The sequence below is a fragment of the Nilaparvata lugens genome, chromosome 2, assembly GCF_014356525.2.
Source record: "Nilaparvata lugens isolate BPH chromosome 2, ASM1435652v1, whole genome shotgun sequence".
Taxonomy (NCBI): Eukaryota; Metazoa; Arthropoda; class Insecta; order Hemiptera; family Delphacidae; genus Nilaparvata; species Nilaparvata lugens.
This window is the reverse complement of record NC_052505.1, coordinates 64,628,086-64,644,114: the sequence shown is the minus strand read 5'-3', so window position 1 is coordinate 64,644,114 and position 16,029 is coordinate 64,628,086. Positions and strand designations below refer to the sequence as shown.

The window sequence follows — 16,029 nt, the reverse complement described above, 5'->3', positions numbered from 1 at the left end:
ACTTGATTTTCACAATCTATGAAATTCATATTTGCCTGCGCCGTCTTATACAATACTTGCTACATGATTTATGAAAGAATATGAGTTGAGACTTCACCAACTGAACACTTTATTTTATTTCATCACAGTGAATAATTCAAACTCTCAAATCAATAGCTTACCATTCCTTGTTAAATATGTAATTGATGAGAGTAGAATTTATATTATTTAGAGGAAGGTGAGGTAGGTTGATTTTTCATTTTCTCATGACTTTACTTGCAGTAATACGTTACAATATTGAAAGAAATACTTTTAATACCTACCACTATGCAGGGCCGCCCCGAGGGTAATAGGCGCCCGGGGCGAGATTCTAATATGCGCCCCCAAGTATTGCGCTTTAAAAGAAAAGCCACATTGCTCTTTCAGGAGGAGAACTTCCATTATGGGCTGCATCCTTTCCTTGGAAATCATGCTACAGATTTTGTAAGCAGTGTTTAGCAAGCTGATTCCTCTACAGTTGTCACAGGAACTTCTTAATCCAGTCAATATAGACATAAAAAGGAGGTGCGCTTGCAATTTATATTGTAGTTCTGATTGCTTTATATATTATTTAATTGGATACATGAGAAGAGTCCAGAACCAATTTCTTCATGCAAAATTTCCTTGTGCTAGATACAGAGTGGCCAAAAAACCTAGTATTTTGAGTTCATTTTCCAGTTTTCTGCTATTTCTGCCAAATCTAGGAATCGAACGGAAAAATTTGCTCCAGCCTTTGTTTTAGATTATAAAATTCTGAATAAAATGAGATCATTCGGAACTCTCTATCTCCTATAAGTACTGAGTTATGATTTTTCAAAAATTAGTAAAATTAAAAGAAAAAATCGATTCTGATGAATTTTATTTATTGATCAGCAATATCTTCCGATTGTTACCATGTATGATTCAAACTCCCCCTGGGCGTATTTTTGTTATGTTTGTGTTCTACAATCTAAGATCAGGTAGAGTGCTCTATCTCATATAGGTTTCCAAGTAAACCTGACAACAATGCTCCTTTTATTGTGAAAACACCTAATTTTTAGCGTCAACCATCATCACCAGCTACATTGTCCTCACATTGATATTTCGCACAATGACATAAGCTCACGAGATTATGTTCTATGAGAATCACCCGTTAGATGCACTTCATTTTAGTATTTCCTAGTGGAGAGGCGCTCATAAGGACACCTCAAGGATCAAAATTTCAAACACTTATAACTTTTGACACAATGCTCGGATCTCATCGAATACACTTCATTCTTCTCGGCTCGTCAAGGCGATCCAAAATCAAGCAGCATGAGTCAAATTCGGACGAAAAGTGGAAAATTTATTCTTAAATAATTACCGACCAACAAATCATACACATAAAAAACAAAGGGCCAGAACTAGACAGGATAGAACAGTTTGAAATATATACCTAATTTAAAAGCAATAGACAATGCATGAAAGAAACCAACTTCAAATCACATAGGTATCCTTTTTACTCAATACTTTTAACCCAATAGATATCAAAAACAGCACATTAAAAATTGCCATCCAAACTTGTCTAAGAGTGCAACCATGAAGATGACGGACCTGCCGAAAGATCCCGTTATCACAGTAAGTGAATAAATTCATTTATTGAAGAAATTTGAGTGCTAGTCGTTCTATTTTATAACAGAAAAGTGATTCAATAGTAAAGTTCCGGTAGCTCGTGATGGAAAACAACAATGGAGTAGCCTGAAAGCTTAATCTTCAAGAGATTACAAATAAACTCTTGAAATAATAATAATAATATTTATTCATGCATGTACATTTTACATTAAATGTTTCGCATTTGTCAGTTGCAATAAAATCATACAATCCGTAAGGTCATCAAAATCTCCGTGAATATTTGAAGTCCAAAAAATAAAGATGATATTATCTTAGCTATTATAATATTGCACTAGGTTTATTCCTCACACTGTAGGCCTATATGAGAAAAACTCCAGTAAACTGTAGAAACATCTCTCTTGTAGCCAATTCCTCAGTAGCCTCTTGAATGTTCTTCTATTTGAAGTAATGAGAATTTCCACTGGTAGTGCGTTTAAGATCCTTCGACTGACATGCTCTGGCTTAGCTTCAAAAAATCTTGTTTGATGAGGTTGGAGTCTTAGCATATTCGTTGCCCGTGTGTAGTAGCCATGTACGGTAGCGCCTGTAGTCCACTCGTCCTTGCGGCAAAATCCATACAATGCAGCCTCTAGGATATACAGACATGGCAACGGCAGGCAGGATCTTAGCTTCCCTGAATAACTCTCTGCATGGGGTTCTTGGTGGCTTCCTAAACATCATTCTCAGTAGCCGTTTTTGCACTCTGAAGGCCATCAATGAAGCGGGTGCCGCACCCCAGAATATCAGGCCATACGTTAGAGCTGGCTGGAAATATCCATAGTACGGTATTCGAACTATTCTCTGGTCCACCTCCCTTATCAATCTTGATATTGCAAACCCCGCTGCATTGAGCCTTTTTACCACCTGATCAATGTGACTGTTCCACTTCAGTCTTACATCAACATTGATTCCCAAGAATCCACATTCTTCCACTGGCATTATACTTGTTGAATCCACAGCAAAATTAAAGTTATTGGGTGTGTCTAAATAGCCAATATTGAAGGTCATATAGGATGTTTTCTTTACGTTGACTGTCAACTCATTAGCCTCACACCACTTCTTCATGCACTTGATTACTTCTTCTCCTTCAATTTGTAATTCTTCAAATGTATCATCTGTCAGTAGGAAATTAGCATCGTCAGCAAATAATACACTGTTTACCGTTGAGGGCAAATATGCCATGATATTGTAATATTATTTTGTTCCATTGACAAAAAATGATCAAGTTATCTATTTGTAGAAATATGATTGAAATTGATGTATAAATTCTCATGACAATGGATTACATAATATTCAAACAGTTTGTTTCGTCAGTCCACAGCCAATAAGTCTGACGAAAATATTATAAAGCACAGCAACATTGAATATAAAATGTGGAAGAGCCAATATTGTTCTAGCTATAGTAGGATTCTATTTGAATATATATAAAACATGTAAGCAATTTAAGAAGAAAAACAAAACCCACAACCATTATTATTTATATTCAATGATATTTCAAATCTGAACCACTGCTCATTGCATTGCAACTCAAAACTCATATATAAACAGCTATTGAACAATTGAACATGTTATGAGTAGGATGTACACAGTACCTACTGAAGAGAATCAATCAGATAAGTCAAGACGTCTTTAATCAGCACTTAAACACGGTTAAATATTTCATAAAATATTCAATTGAGCCAAGAAAACTATTTTGATGTTAGATTATTAGAAGTTTGATCCAATAAATTGGACGAGGAAATACTAAAAAAATTGAAATTTATCTTTCTCCATATTTATCTAGATCAGTGGTTCCCCATAAGTGGTTCGCGAGCAGCCCGAATGAAGAAAAATGTATGTTTTTAGCTTTATTAGTTTTTTTTATCTTTATTGGTCTATATTTTAGTATAATCTATTTTCATTTCAAAATGTTATACCGAAATCATCGTAAGTTGAAACTAATGTTTCCAATGGGTGAAAGAAAAGAATTAGTTTGATAAAAATCGGTAAAAATTGAGTTGAGAAATTGTTTGTTCAATATCATCCTTGGGAGTGAATATTCCTTAAAATAATTAGCCTATTGAGAGTTATTCAAAGAATTAGTTTTGAGAAATACTCGTCCTGAAATGGTCAAGTGCTTAGTCGACAAATGAGCTCAATAATATTTTTTCAAAGTTGATTATACATTTCAAATCTCTAGGTATTGCCTTAGGACAAACACAATGTTATCTGTCATACTCAGGATAAGAAAGAGGTCAGCATATACAAATAAAGAAATAATAATGTATTGGAAACTGTATTTGCTGTAAAGCTAAGCAGAGGTTGTCCTTGTCCCCCTTGAGAGAGGCTCGGGGCGGGCGGACACAGGGCGGGCACAGGGCGATAACCTGTCGCTGTCGTCGACGCTATAGCTCAGTCAATCCAGTATTTTCCATCAGAAAACCTACTGAAAGCAGAATACATTTCTCACCATCAATAGAAACCTACCAGAGGGTAATTTATTCAATACGCCAAAGAAATCGGGATAGAGATACAAGTTAATTTTATGTGTATTATTATTATTATTATCATACTTAACAAAATGCTAATGAAAATTAATTTATTCAATACGCCAAAGAAATCGGGATAGAGATACAAGTTAATTTTATGTGTATTATTATTATTATTATCATACTTAACAAAATGCTAATGAAAATTACTGTAGTATCATTTGAATTACTTATTCAATCGATTAGATTGTTCCTTTTGAATAATGATATTAATGTTGGGAGCTAGAAAATAAAATGATTGGCCAAAAGAATATGTTTTGTGTCTTGAGAAATTTTTCTGATTATTTATGTTTCCTCAATAGTTCCTTTGAGTCAGTGTCCATCTAGATGGACATCCCATAAATTGGTGACGTTGAAGTTTAAAATAAAAAAAATTATGTGAAAAGTCATAGAAAAAATAGTTATGTAGGATATTATCATTGGTTTAATTTTTGCATGCAAAATAAAAATTTGTGACTGAATGGGTTAAAAAAACAAAAAAAGCATCAAGTTTATTTGATTGAAAACTATATTGCGTACTATTTGAAAATAATTATATTTACAAATTATATGTAAATAGCTCCAAGATGAATGATTGCCCCTGGTGAATATCAATGGAAAAGCTGAATACCAATAATCGTAACACAGGTTTCAGTAACACTTACGAAAGTAGCCCAACCTTGAAACACAAAATGAGAGATTTGAAAAGTTTCGACATTTCTCAATGAAAGCATGCGTGCGGTCACTGCTCCCCCAGCATAATGGATTACCAAACATTGCTTTCAATCTGTTATCGGAGAAAAGAGAATCGGAAAGGTGGAGAAGAAGAAGAAGAGACAATAGTATATTTCTCAACAGTCTAATCCCTACAGTTAAGTCTAATCCCTCCTTTATCGAGGAGTACAGATCAAGTGACCGATATAATAAGTACTGTGTATTGAGAACAAGTGAGTATTATAGATTTTATTTATGATACAACAGCAGATCAGAGCAACCTGATTTGGAGAGTAGAGAGATGCTTGCTTACCTTGGCCCAACACGCATCTGGCAAAGCAAATTCGCATAACAGAGCACTCAACCGGCTACTGATGCTCCATTTATTTTTTTATTTTTTTTTTACTTTCCTCAACCTAGGTAGCCTACTGAATTGCACTTAAAATGCAATGAAAGAGTTGTCAATAATAATATTCTTCATGTTACATGGAATCAAGTGAATGCTGATCAGGGAGGGAAAAAATGCAACCTATAAGAAATAAAGCAAAGCGAGTTTATAGTAAAGCTTCCAATTTGATAACATGGAAAAACTCATTTATAAAACCCATTTTCTGTTCATTCCAACATTGTTGAAACAGTCAATGGATTTTAATAGTAGGCTATTTTACTGCAATAAAATCAACAATTCATATAAAAATAAATATAGCTTTTAATAAGTTTACTGTTATATAAAACACCGAGGTATATAAAAATAAAAATTGCATTTCATCTGAATTGTGATATAATAGAATATTATACTTAAAGATACACAACACTCAAGTTCACTCCTGTTCTAATTCTATGTTACTTATTTGACTGGCGTATCAATTCAAGTAATCTGAGAAAATCTTATTATAATCTCAATCCAATGAAATTTCCACTAGATTATGGTAACGATCTTGATGATAAGAAAAACTCACAAGATATTAATTTATGCCCTGACAAGAGAATCAAAACTGGAATGAGAACTTTGCTTGGGCAAAAAACGCTAGTTCAAGAATAGACTGAACAATATTAATTAAATACTGTGCTTGAAGGTGGAAATTGCTGCTCTAATAACAGTAATAGATAAATTTTTACCCTCGCAATTATTCCAAGAAGACCATTTCCCTTCCACTGAAACCAACAGGACTTAGCAATTTCCAGTAATTTTAGAATATCTTATTCTGTACAACACTTTTCTTATAAATCATGATATTCATCACTAGAATAATAGGTGATCTGACAGAATAGCAAAAATAATTATAGGGTATCTAATCTAAGAATAAACCCTTCTTGGCTGAAAAGGAAGGGGTTTTGTTCCAGTATAAGTTTCAGGAGTGCATTGTTGAATTCAGATAGTTTGAAGATTTTGGTGCAGACAGAGCAGTGTTAGAATGATTGTAATTTCGAATCTATCAAAGTTTCTGACAAAAACATGTTATTTCTCTGGATTACCTTTGAAGAAAAAATATATCAGAATAACAAGGAGTATTCTAGTTTTATCAGCATTTTTAACGATTTACGTGATCATCGATTTAATGATGAAGCTGCTACTAGAAACAGAAATGTCTCTTGAAAAGAAAGTGTTATGTTTTCAGAACATACTAATTTTTTTGAGCATTTTCATGGCACGTTTCGAATTTATGAGGAAAGTGAAATATGTTTCTGATATTATCAACGAACTTGATCAGAACAATTTAAATTATGAACAATATAATAGTAACAATTCAGATGATATTAAGATGGTGAAAAATTTCCCAAATAGAAAAAGCGATTACTTACAAAAGATTGCTGGTTTCATCTTTGAAATAGTTTGCATCATGGGAGTCTTCACGTTTTTCTTCCCAGTTATAGTAGGACTTATCATAATTCTCAATAATATCAACCAATCAGAGACGTTAGTGAGTTTGCCTCTGCTTATCCCCTCATACTATTCATTCAACAGCCAATCATTGGCCTCCTACTTGCTCATACTCATACTTCATTTCGCTCTCATATACTCTTGCCTCTCTTTTGGAACAACTACAATTATAATGTCTTTCTGCAGTATGCACTCCGTGGCAAGTGACCTGAGATGGTTGAGCCAGCTTGCAGAAAAGTTGAACAAGTCTACAGCTCCAGAGCAATCTAAAGACTCTATGTACAACGGTATTGGAATAGATAGAGGAAATAAATCCAGTTTGAAAACTCATAAGGAAAATGGTGATTTGTTGAGGTTCATAGTTTCAGTACACCAGAATGTTCGAAGGTAAATGATAAATTACGAGGCCAACAATTCTAAAATAGATAATTGAAACAAACGTACTGTGGAGAATGTATTGCCTGTTTTCTATGTTCATTCCTTAATTTATACAAGGTAGCAGGTAATTTGTGCTTTGCACTGGGGAAAAATTGGTGTTGTAAAATGCAATCTTCTTATGTCCAGGAAACATAAAAAATAAAATAATTATTTATTAATTTGTTTAAAATTACGAGGATAATCTTTATGTGTGTAAGAGTTAAAAATTTCTAGCAAAAAAATGAGTTTGATAAGTCTTGAACCCGCAAACTTCGATTCATGAACCGCGCGCGCTACTAAAACTGAGGAGTCACTTGGAGTCAAACTAAGGCCTGTTTGATTGGGCTTTTATAGTTGTTACTAGTCCAGCCAAGGAAAGGTTATAGAGGGAAAAGTTGGGAAGACAATTTTTGATCTCACAGTTCGGTTTAGGGTAGTAAGGAGGTGAACATATCAAAAGTCCCCACCCCTACCCACTGTGCTGAGGGGGAGGGAGTGGATGAAGATAACATTTTTTGGTTTCTCCCATAAAACTAAAAAACTATGTATCCTAAGGACTTGACTGTCATATAATAAATTGAAACTCACATAATTTCCTACAATATTTATTCCAAAACTTTATATCTTCTCTAGTTTTTAGAATATCCGCTTTTGAAGGTGTGACATTTTTGAAAAAATCACGTTTGCCACCAATTTTTTTCTATTTTTGTTCTTATAATTCTTTGAAATTTGAAATCCATGCTGATTATGAGCTCATAGAGCATTAAATTCTCCTCAATTTAATGTATAATTTCACGCTTTTACGAATTTCCATACACCTTTTGCAGCAGCTTTAGTGTTGAGCGTGAAATCTCAATTTTCGCAACAATAGACCAATTGCCAGGAATTTGGAGGGAATGTTTTAAACAAAATTTTCGACTTCGCGACTTAGTTGAGACTGGTTAGGAGGAGAACATATCAAAAGTCCCCATTCCTAACCCATGTGCTAAGGGGATGAGGGTGGTTTAAAAGTTGAATTTTTCAGCGTTTTGCTTCCACGCTCATATCTTGAGAACAATGCGTTCAACCGACATAACTAACAATTCAAAAATGAAGCTTGATAAATTCTCTACATTTTTTGTCAAGTGGAATTTTGTGATATTCCCAACAGTTCCCGAGAAATTCGCTCTTATAAAGGTGTGTAATTGTTGAATTAGCAGGTTTTTATCCAATGTTTTGCTCTTTCAGGGCTTATAACTCTCCAACAATGCATCATGAAAATTGTTGTTTATCGTGGGTTTGTAGAGCATTGAATTCCTTTTGGAATAATGGTTTTATTTCACTATTCAAAGTTTTCCTTTCATTGTTATATCAGCTACAATGTAGGGGGTGAAATTTTCATTGCTGCAACAAGTGTCAACACAGCGGTTCCATTCCTTCAACAGAAGGCATAAAGATGCGCACTTTTGCTATGCTCACCTACTAACTAGTCCAAATTAAGCTGCGAAGTCAAAAAATGTGTCACAGACACCCCCTTCAAATGTCATTGTCAAATGATTAATTGTTGCAGTAAAGAAAATTTCACCCCCTACATTGTAGCTGCTATAACAATGAAAGGAAAACTTGGAATAGGTAAATAATACATAATTTCAAAGAGAATTCAATGCTCTACAAACCTGCGATAAGCAAAAGTGTTTATGATGCATTGTTGGAGAGTTATAAGCAATGAAAGATCAAAACGTTGGATAAAAACCTGCTATTTCAACAATTACACACCTTTATAAGAGCGAATTTCTCGAGAACTGTAGGGAATATCACAAAATTCCACTGAACAAAAAGTGTAGAGAATTTATCAAGCTATATTTTTGAATTGTTAGTTATGTCGGTTGAACGCATTGTTCTCAAGATATGAGCGTGGAAGCAAAACGCTGAGAAATTCAACTTTTAAACCACCCTCATCCCCTTAGCACATGAGTTAGGAATGGGGACTTTTGATATGTTCTCCTCCTAACCAGTCTCAACTAAGTCGCGAAGTCGAAAATTTTGTTTAAAACATTCCCTCCAAATTCCTTTGGCAATTGGTCTATTGTTGCGAAAATTGAGATTTCACGCTCAACAATAAAGCTGCTGCAAAAGGTGTAGGGAAATTCGTAAAAGCGTGAAATTATACATTAAATTGAGGAGAATTTAATGCTCTATGAGCTCATAATCAGCATGGATTTCATCCGTCAATTTTCAAAGAATTATAAGAGCAAAAATAGAAAAAAATTGGTGGCAAACGTGATTTTTTCAAAAATGTCACACCTTCAAGAGCGGATATTCTAAAAACTAGAGAAGATATAAAGTTTTGGAATAAATATTGTAGGAAATTATGTAAGATTCAATTTATTATATGACAGTCAAGTCCTTAAGATACATAGTTTTTTAGTTTCATGCGAGAAACCAAAAAATGGTACCTTTTAACCACCCCCACCCACTCAGCACAGGGGGTAGGGGTGGGGACTTTTGATATGTTTACCTCCTCACTACCCTAAACAGAACTGTGGGGTGAAAAATTGTCTTCCAAACATTTCCCTCTATACCCTTTTTTGAGCATTCATTGCCTGGACAATCACAAATTGAATAAATTTGTTCTGATTATAAAATTTGAATTGATTAATAGCAATAAGAATATAAGCCCACGGCATCCTCGGTAAATTCAGAATAGTTATGTAAAATTTCAAGTTTATCAGTTCAGTATTTCAGACGTACATGTGAAAGACGATTCTTTCCTTTATAATATTATAGATGGTATAGTTTTCAATGTTATGTTGTCTCAAATACCCTCCTGAACATATTTATAACTTATCAAAATATAAAGTTGGCGTTCTCTGTTTCAAATTTACAATATCGAAAAATAAATCATCATCCGCAACTTTAGGCTAGCCTCATGAGACGCAACGCGACGTGACCCGAGTTTGCTAGATGAGTTCATTTCTCTCCATTGAGACATAGCTAGCAAGTGTAAACATTATAATATAATATATATGCCATATATTTTACAGTATAGTATAAAACAAAATCTATTTATGGTTAAGAATCATCTTTTCATACATTCAAATAATATGATCACGTATTATTCAATTACACCGTTTCACATTGAATTTAATTATTTAAGAGGTCATATAAATTTGAAGATTATTAACATTTCGGAGATATTTATGATGTGGGAACCGTACAATAATGTGGAAGATGTGGGAATCAATTTCATTGAATGAGAATCAGTTGATACTTAATCTTATTAATTTTTGATGAATGCCGCATTTATTTCACAGAAAAATTCAAGATTTGAACAAAGGATTGGGTCTAGTGAACTTGTTGATGTGCAATACATTCTGTTTTCAAATCTGTGTATGCATCTACTGCACTATTCAGGTAAACTATTTTATTTACAGTAGATTATTTCAAGACCTACTTAGAAAATTATGGGGCTTTTGGAAATACAGATATTAATAGAAACAAATAGGCCCGTATTCATAGTATACGACTCCAATGAATAGCATAAACATAATGCTTTGAACGCTATTTGTGTCAGGCTCAAGTGATTCAACAATATTACTCTCTGAATGAATCAATTGAATCATAGATCATATGACACATCATTTATTTTGTTGGATTTGGTAGGAAATAAATATATTTGGTTGGATTTAGTACCTGTACGCTTATATACGTACCTGTACGTGTGATCCATCTTGAAAATGCTATCTTTATTTTCCACAGGTGAAAGAGATTCAAGTGAAATTACAATATGTGATTCTTATAACACCAGTTACTTATACTATGTATGCTCTCTGTAATTACGGCCAAAACTTGGTAACTGAGGTAAGTGGGTAAGTAATATCTATATATATATATAAAAATGAATGTCTGTTTGTGTGTTTGTTCCCTATAGACTCGAAAACTACTTGACAGAATGGCATGAAACTTTGGGAATAAATGTTGAGTGAATATTGGGGATGGTTTCTGACCAGAAATTTTAATAGGGGGTCTAATAATTATTATTTATTAATCCATTTTACAGACCTATGTTTTCGAAATTTTCCTATAATTTAGCATCTAAAGTTACCAGCTGTATAATACTGATAGATATTACTACCAATTGATTGAGAAGAATATGTTTTCGGAATAGTAAATGCTGCATGACTAAGCACATAGGAAGTCCGTATTGAGATGTAAATGAAAATATTGATTGTCAGATAAATTTCATGATTCACCAAATAAAGTCAAGTATGACATGAGATACATTGACATTTTGGAGGTACGAAGTTCGCCGGGTAAGCTAGTTAGTTGATAAAGCTTAGCCTGGTACGGTACTTATTGACCGAGCGAAGTGAGGTCTAAGATTCAAGTCGACGGTTTGGCATTTCTCTTAATGTTTAAATGTTTGAATTTAATGTTGCGCATTAAACGTTGAGTTTATATGTTGCGCATTTACGGCGAAACGCGGTAATAGATTTTCATGAAATTTGACAGGTATGTTCCTTTTTTAATTGCGCGTCGACGTATATACAAGGTTTTTGGGAATTTTGCATTTCAAGGATAATATTTATAAAAGGAAAAAGGAACCTCCTTCATACGCCAATATTAGAGTAAAAATTTTCATCATAAATCAGCTGACAAGAGTGATTACACAGATGTGTGGAGAAGCCAGTCTATTGCTGTATTACCATAAGGTTCTATAGTTTCAATCAGGTACTTGTGGATGAGAATACTGCGTGAGGTCTACTGTTCACATAACTACTAGTATAATATTCTACACATAAAATTGAAAAATATATAGCAATTCATTTTATTAATTTTAGTCCTATCCATAAATCCAACTGTAATCATAAAATCATAATAAATTTGTGAATAAATTATTAGTCAAACAATAGCAATAAACAGGTGGCGTCACCAACTGATTTAAAGTCCCTGAGTATCCACTAATCCTACGGTCAAAAGCACAATTCAACAGAGATGCATGTTTCTCTCAGATCTGACATAATTTTATTCCAAAAAAAGTAGTTAAAAATCAAAGAGGGTAATGTTTTATACATAATATTATTCACTTTTTGTGTAGTTGAGAAGTTGATATTGTGGTAATTATTAATATTGAATGAAAATGACTAAGAAATTGTCAAAAACCACAGATTTATTGATAGAAAGACCGGTTTCGGTTATTACACCATTGTCAATCTCTGATAAACTAAAACTAAATACAAGAGCAGCAGAATTTATACTAGTAGGCGAGTACTGCTATTGGTCAAAAGCATGAACGCCTGCCATTGGCCCAGCTAGTCTCCTCCCACTCAACGGTGTGACAAAATGGCGGCTTAAGCAACAGAATCGCCAATATAACAAAATTTACTTTCAGTACAAAATAAGACCAAAAAACAAGTGTAAAAGATAATAAAACAAATGATAGAACTGATAGGATTGATGAATTTATGCACTCAGCATAATTATTTCCCATTTAGCAATGGATTTTTTGAACAAAGAGAGGGGTTGGCAATGGGGTCACTCCTCTCACCACTCCTAGCTGAATTATTTATGAATAAGATAGAAAGTAGAATTATTGAAAATGATCATTTCAAAGATAAAATTGTTTACTGGTTTCGATATGTAGATGATATTATTTGCTTATAGAAAGGAAGTAACAGACAACTAGACAATTTTCCTTCCTATCTGAATGGATTACATCAGAGTATGAAATTCACTGTAGAGGTAGAACAGGATTGTGTATTGAATTTTCTAGATTTAAGAATAGATCATAGCACTGGTTTTCACAAGTTTTCTATTTTCAGAAAATCAACCCATACTGATGTTATCATTCCTCTTCATTCTTGTCATCCTATTTCTCACAAACTTGCTGCTTTCAATATTATGGTCTATAGAGCACTAATAATACCTATGAACCATCATGATTTTGATATTGATATCACTAAAATTAAACAGATAGCTGTCACAAATGGGTATGAAGAAAGTATGGTGGACAGATTATTGAGTAAAATTAATAGACAAATTTCAAATAATTCTAGCTTTGAAGGCTCAAATTGTGAGGAGAACACTTGGATAACAATCCCATATTCAGGCCTTGTATCTGATAACATAGGCAGGGGAATTGAAGAGAAATGGATTTCATGTTGCTTTCAAGACCAAAGCGATTTTAAATAGACTATTTAGCTGGAGTAAAGACAAAATTGATATTTGGGATAAAAGTGGGGTGTACAAACTTAAATGTGGTGATTGTAATGCTTGTTATGTGGGTCAAACTGGTAGAAGTTTCAAAAGTAGAATTAAAAAACACATCAGAGATTGGAATAAACGAAATGGGGAATCTAACTTTGCAGAACATTTGATAACAAAGAATGACAAGTTCACAGTTAAGGAGAATGTTGAGTTTCTGCATGTTAATAACGAAGGAAGATCTTTGAATATTCTAGAGGCTTTAGAAATAACAAGAGTAATTAAGGAAAATTCCCAGTATAGTTTAAATGACCAGATTCATTTCAACCAATACAAACACTACAAATTTAGTTTTATCATAAAATTGCTGTAAGCATACATTAGTCAATAGTTTTTTCCATTAACATATTTGTTTTATTATCTTTCACACTTGTTTTCTTGGTTCTTATTTTTTACTGAAAGTAAATTTTGTTATCATAGTGATTCTGTTGCTTAAGCCGCCATTTTGTCACACCGTTGAGTGGGAGGAGACTGTCTAGCTGGGCCAATGGCAGGCGTTCATGCCCTTGACCACAGATGAAAGAAACTTATGCTTCTTCCGTGCCTTGACCAATAGCAGTACTCGCCTACTAGTATAAATTCTGCTGGTTTAATAACCGAAACCGGTCTTTCTAAGTATCAATAAATCTGTGGTTTTTGACAATTTCTTAGTCTTTTTCATTCAATATTATTATTCGTTCTATTTTAGTTTGAAGACGATTTATATAATAGTTGAAAGAATCTGTATTTATTTGCAGAGTGAAAATTTCCAAAAAGCGTTATATAGTAGCGCCTGGATGGAATTGCCTGCCTGGAAACAGAGGAATATTCAAATAGTCATGACTCTGGCTTCTGCACAACTAGAAATGCGAGGATGTGGAGTTTTTGTAATGAATTTGAAGATGTTCTCTTCAGTAAGTTATCCATGTAATCCAAGTTGTATTTATTAGCCTATAAGGGATTCATTATCAAATAATAAAGTTCAGATGTGACCTGAATTACCTTATTTAAAAAATCAATGATTTTCAAAATATTGTGGTGTTCGTGATTTGATTATTATAAAACTAATCAATGGATTTTTAATTTATGTACAGTGTGGCTTCTGAAGATATCTACCCAGCCTGTAGCTCTTAAATGCAGAAGAGTCATCCATCTAGAATTTGTCCACCTCTATAAAATGACTGACTGAATATTATGTGACATTTTGAATCCAACGAAAATATTACATATCTTGCTAAGATACACTCGAATTAATTAATTATAATAGAGATTATTATTAATTCTTCATAGAGATTATCACATTCATGATCTTACAAGGTAATGCATTCATTTTTCAGATAATGCATGCAGCATATTCATATTACAGTTTACTCAATGCCATTTGAACCTAGCAATGACCGAAGACAACAGAAATGAGCACTATTAAACAATATTCTAATAAATATAATTTTCTAAATGTTTTGTTTTTGGTCTGATATAGATCTTCAGTTCGTCGGTATTCACATGGTAAGATACTTTAGATACATTAAAACATTATTAGCCTTCCAATTTAAATATGAAGTTGGTGTTTGTTTTATACCGGCAATTTCTGTAATTTTACATAGTAATGAATAGCTGGTTTTAAAATGTACACACCTGGGACAAGCAACAAGCGAAGCTGTCTAGTGGAGAGGAAAAGAGTGGAGGTCAAAAGCTATCCTGAGGTGTCCTTATACGCGCTAGGAAATATTTCCACTAGGAAATACTGAAATAAATTAAGTGCATCTAACGGATGATTCTGGTAGAAACATGTTCATAAGAGCTCATATAATTGTGCAAGATCTCAATGTAAGGACAATGAAGGTAGTGATGATGGTTAAAGCTAAAAATTAGGTGTTATTCAAAATAGAAGGAGCATTGTTATCAGGTGTACCTAGAATCCATATAAGACAGAGCGCGCTCTACCTGGTCTCAGATTGTAAAGCACAAAATTTCGCCCAGAGTGATTTTGAATTATACATTTGAATTGTGACAATCGAAAGATATTGTAGAATAAAAACTAAAGTTCATCAAAATTGATTTTTTCTTAATATTTTACTCATTTTTTGAAAAATTGTAATTCGGTACTCATTGAAGATAGATAGCAGAATGATTTCATTTTATTCGAAATTTTATAATCTAAACAAAAATGCGACAGTGAATTTTTCTATGCGATGAATGGATTTGGCGGAAATAGCTGAGAACTGGAAAATGAACAAAAAATACAAGGTTTTTGGGGGATTCTGTATCTAACACAAAGAAATATTCCATGAAAGAATTGTTCTAGACTTCTCTTACGTATCCAAACAATATAGGCTTATTTGGAAAATCAGAACTACAATATATTTTGCAACACTAATGTATAATTACAATGACCGGACTAAATTGTAAAATGTTGAACATTAGCGTTTGTATAACTTATATAGGTCTATGCAGTTTACGAACAATATATGAAAACATTCCATTAGTTGATTCAAGATGGAAAAGGAGTAAAAATGGACAATTGTGCTACTTTTCGGCTTAGTGACGGTGGCAGAACTACTTGGAATGAAGTGCTAGAGAAATCCTGAATAAAGAAACGGCCAGAGCAAGGCAAGCGGTGTTTTGCGCTTCACGGGTTCA

General features: G+C 33.4%; 1 protein-coding gene across 1 annotated transcript; it reads left to right on the top strand.

Moving 5' to 3' along the window:
- The first annotated feature begins 5,011 nt into the window (after nucleotides 1-5,011).
- On the top strand, nucleotides 5,012-14,595 carry LOC120350111. Its single transcript, XM_039422465.1, has 6 exons — nucleotides 5,012-5,101; nucleotides 6,937-7,137; nucleotides 10,461-10,560; nucleotides 10,906-11,007; nucleotides 14,148-14,303; nucleotides 14,484-14,595. The coding sequence occupies exons 2-6, from the start codon at nucleotides 6,938-6,940 to the stop codon at nucleotides 14,493-14,495; spliced, it is 570 nt and encodes a 189-aa protein (XP_039278399.1). The 5' UTR covers nucleotides 5,012-5,101; nucleotide 6,937; the 3' UTR covers nucleotides 14,496-14,595.
- The last annotated feature ends 1,434 nt before the right edge of the window (nucleotides 14,596-16,029 follow it).

What these genes read in the sequence shown, in the direction of transcription:
- LOC120350111 (XM_039422465.1), top strand. Translation starts at nt 6,938, where the DNA reads ATGCACTCCGTGGCAAGTGACCTGAGATGGTTGAGCCAGCTTGCAGAA. An exon ending in GCATCTACTGCACTATTCAG is followed by an intron (nt 10,561 to 10,905) that starts GTAAACTATTTT and finishes TATTTTCCACAG; the next exon opens with GTGAAAGAGATTCAAGTGAA. An exon ending in GCCAAAACTTGGTAACTGAG is followed by an intron (nt 11,008 to 14,147) that starts GTAAGTGGGTAA and finishes ATTTATTTGCAG; the next exon opens with AGTGAAAATTTCCAAAAAGC.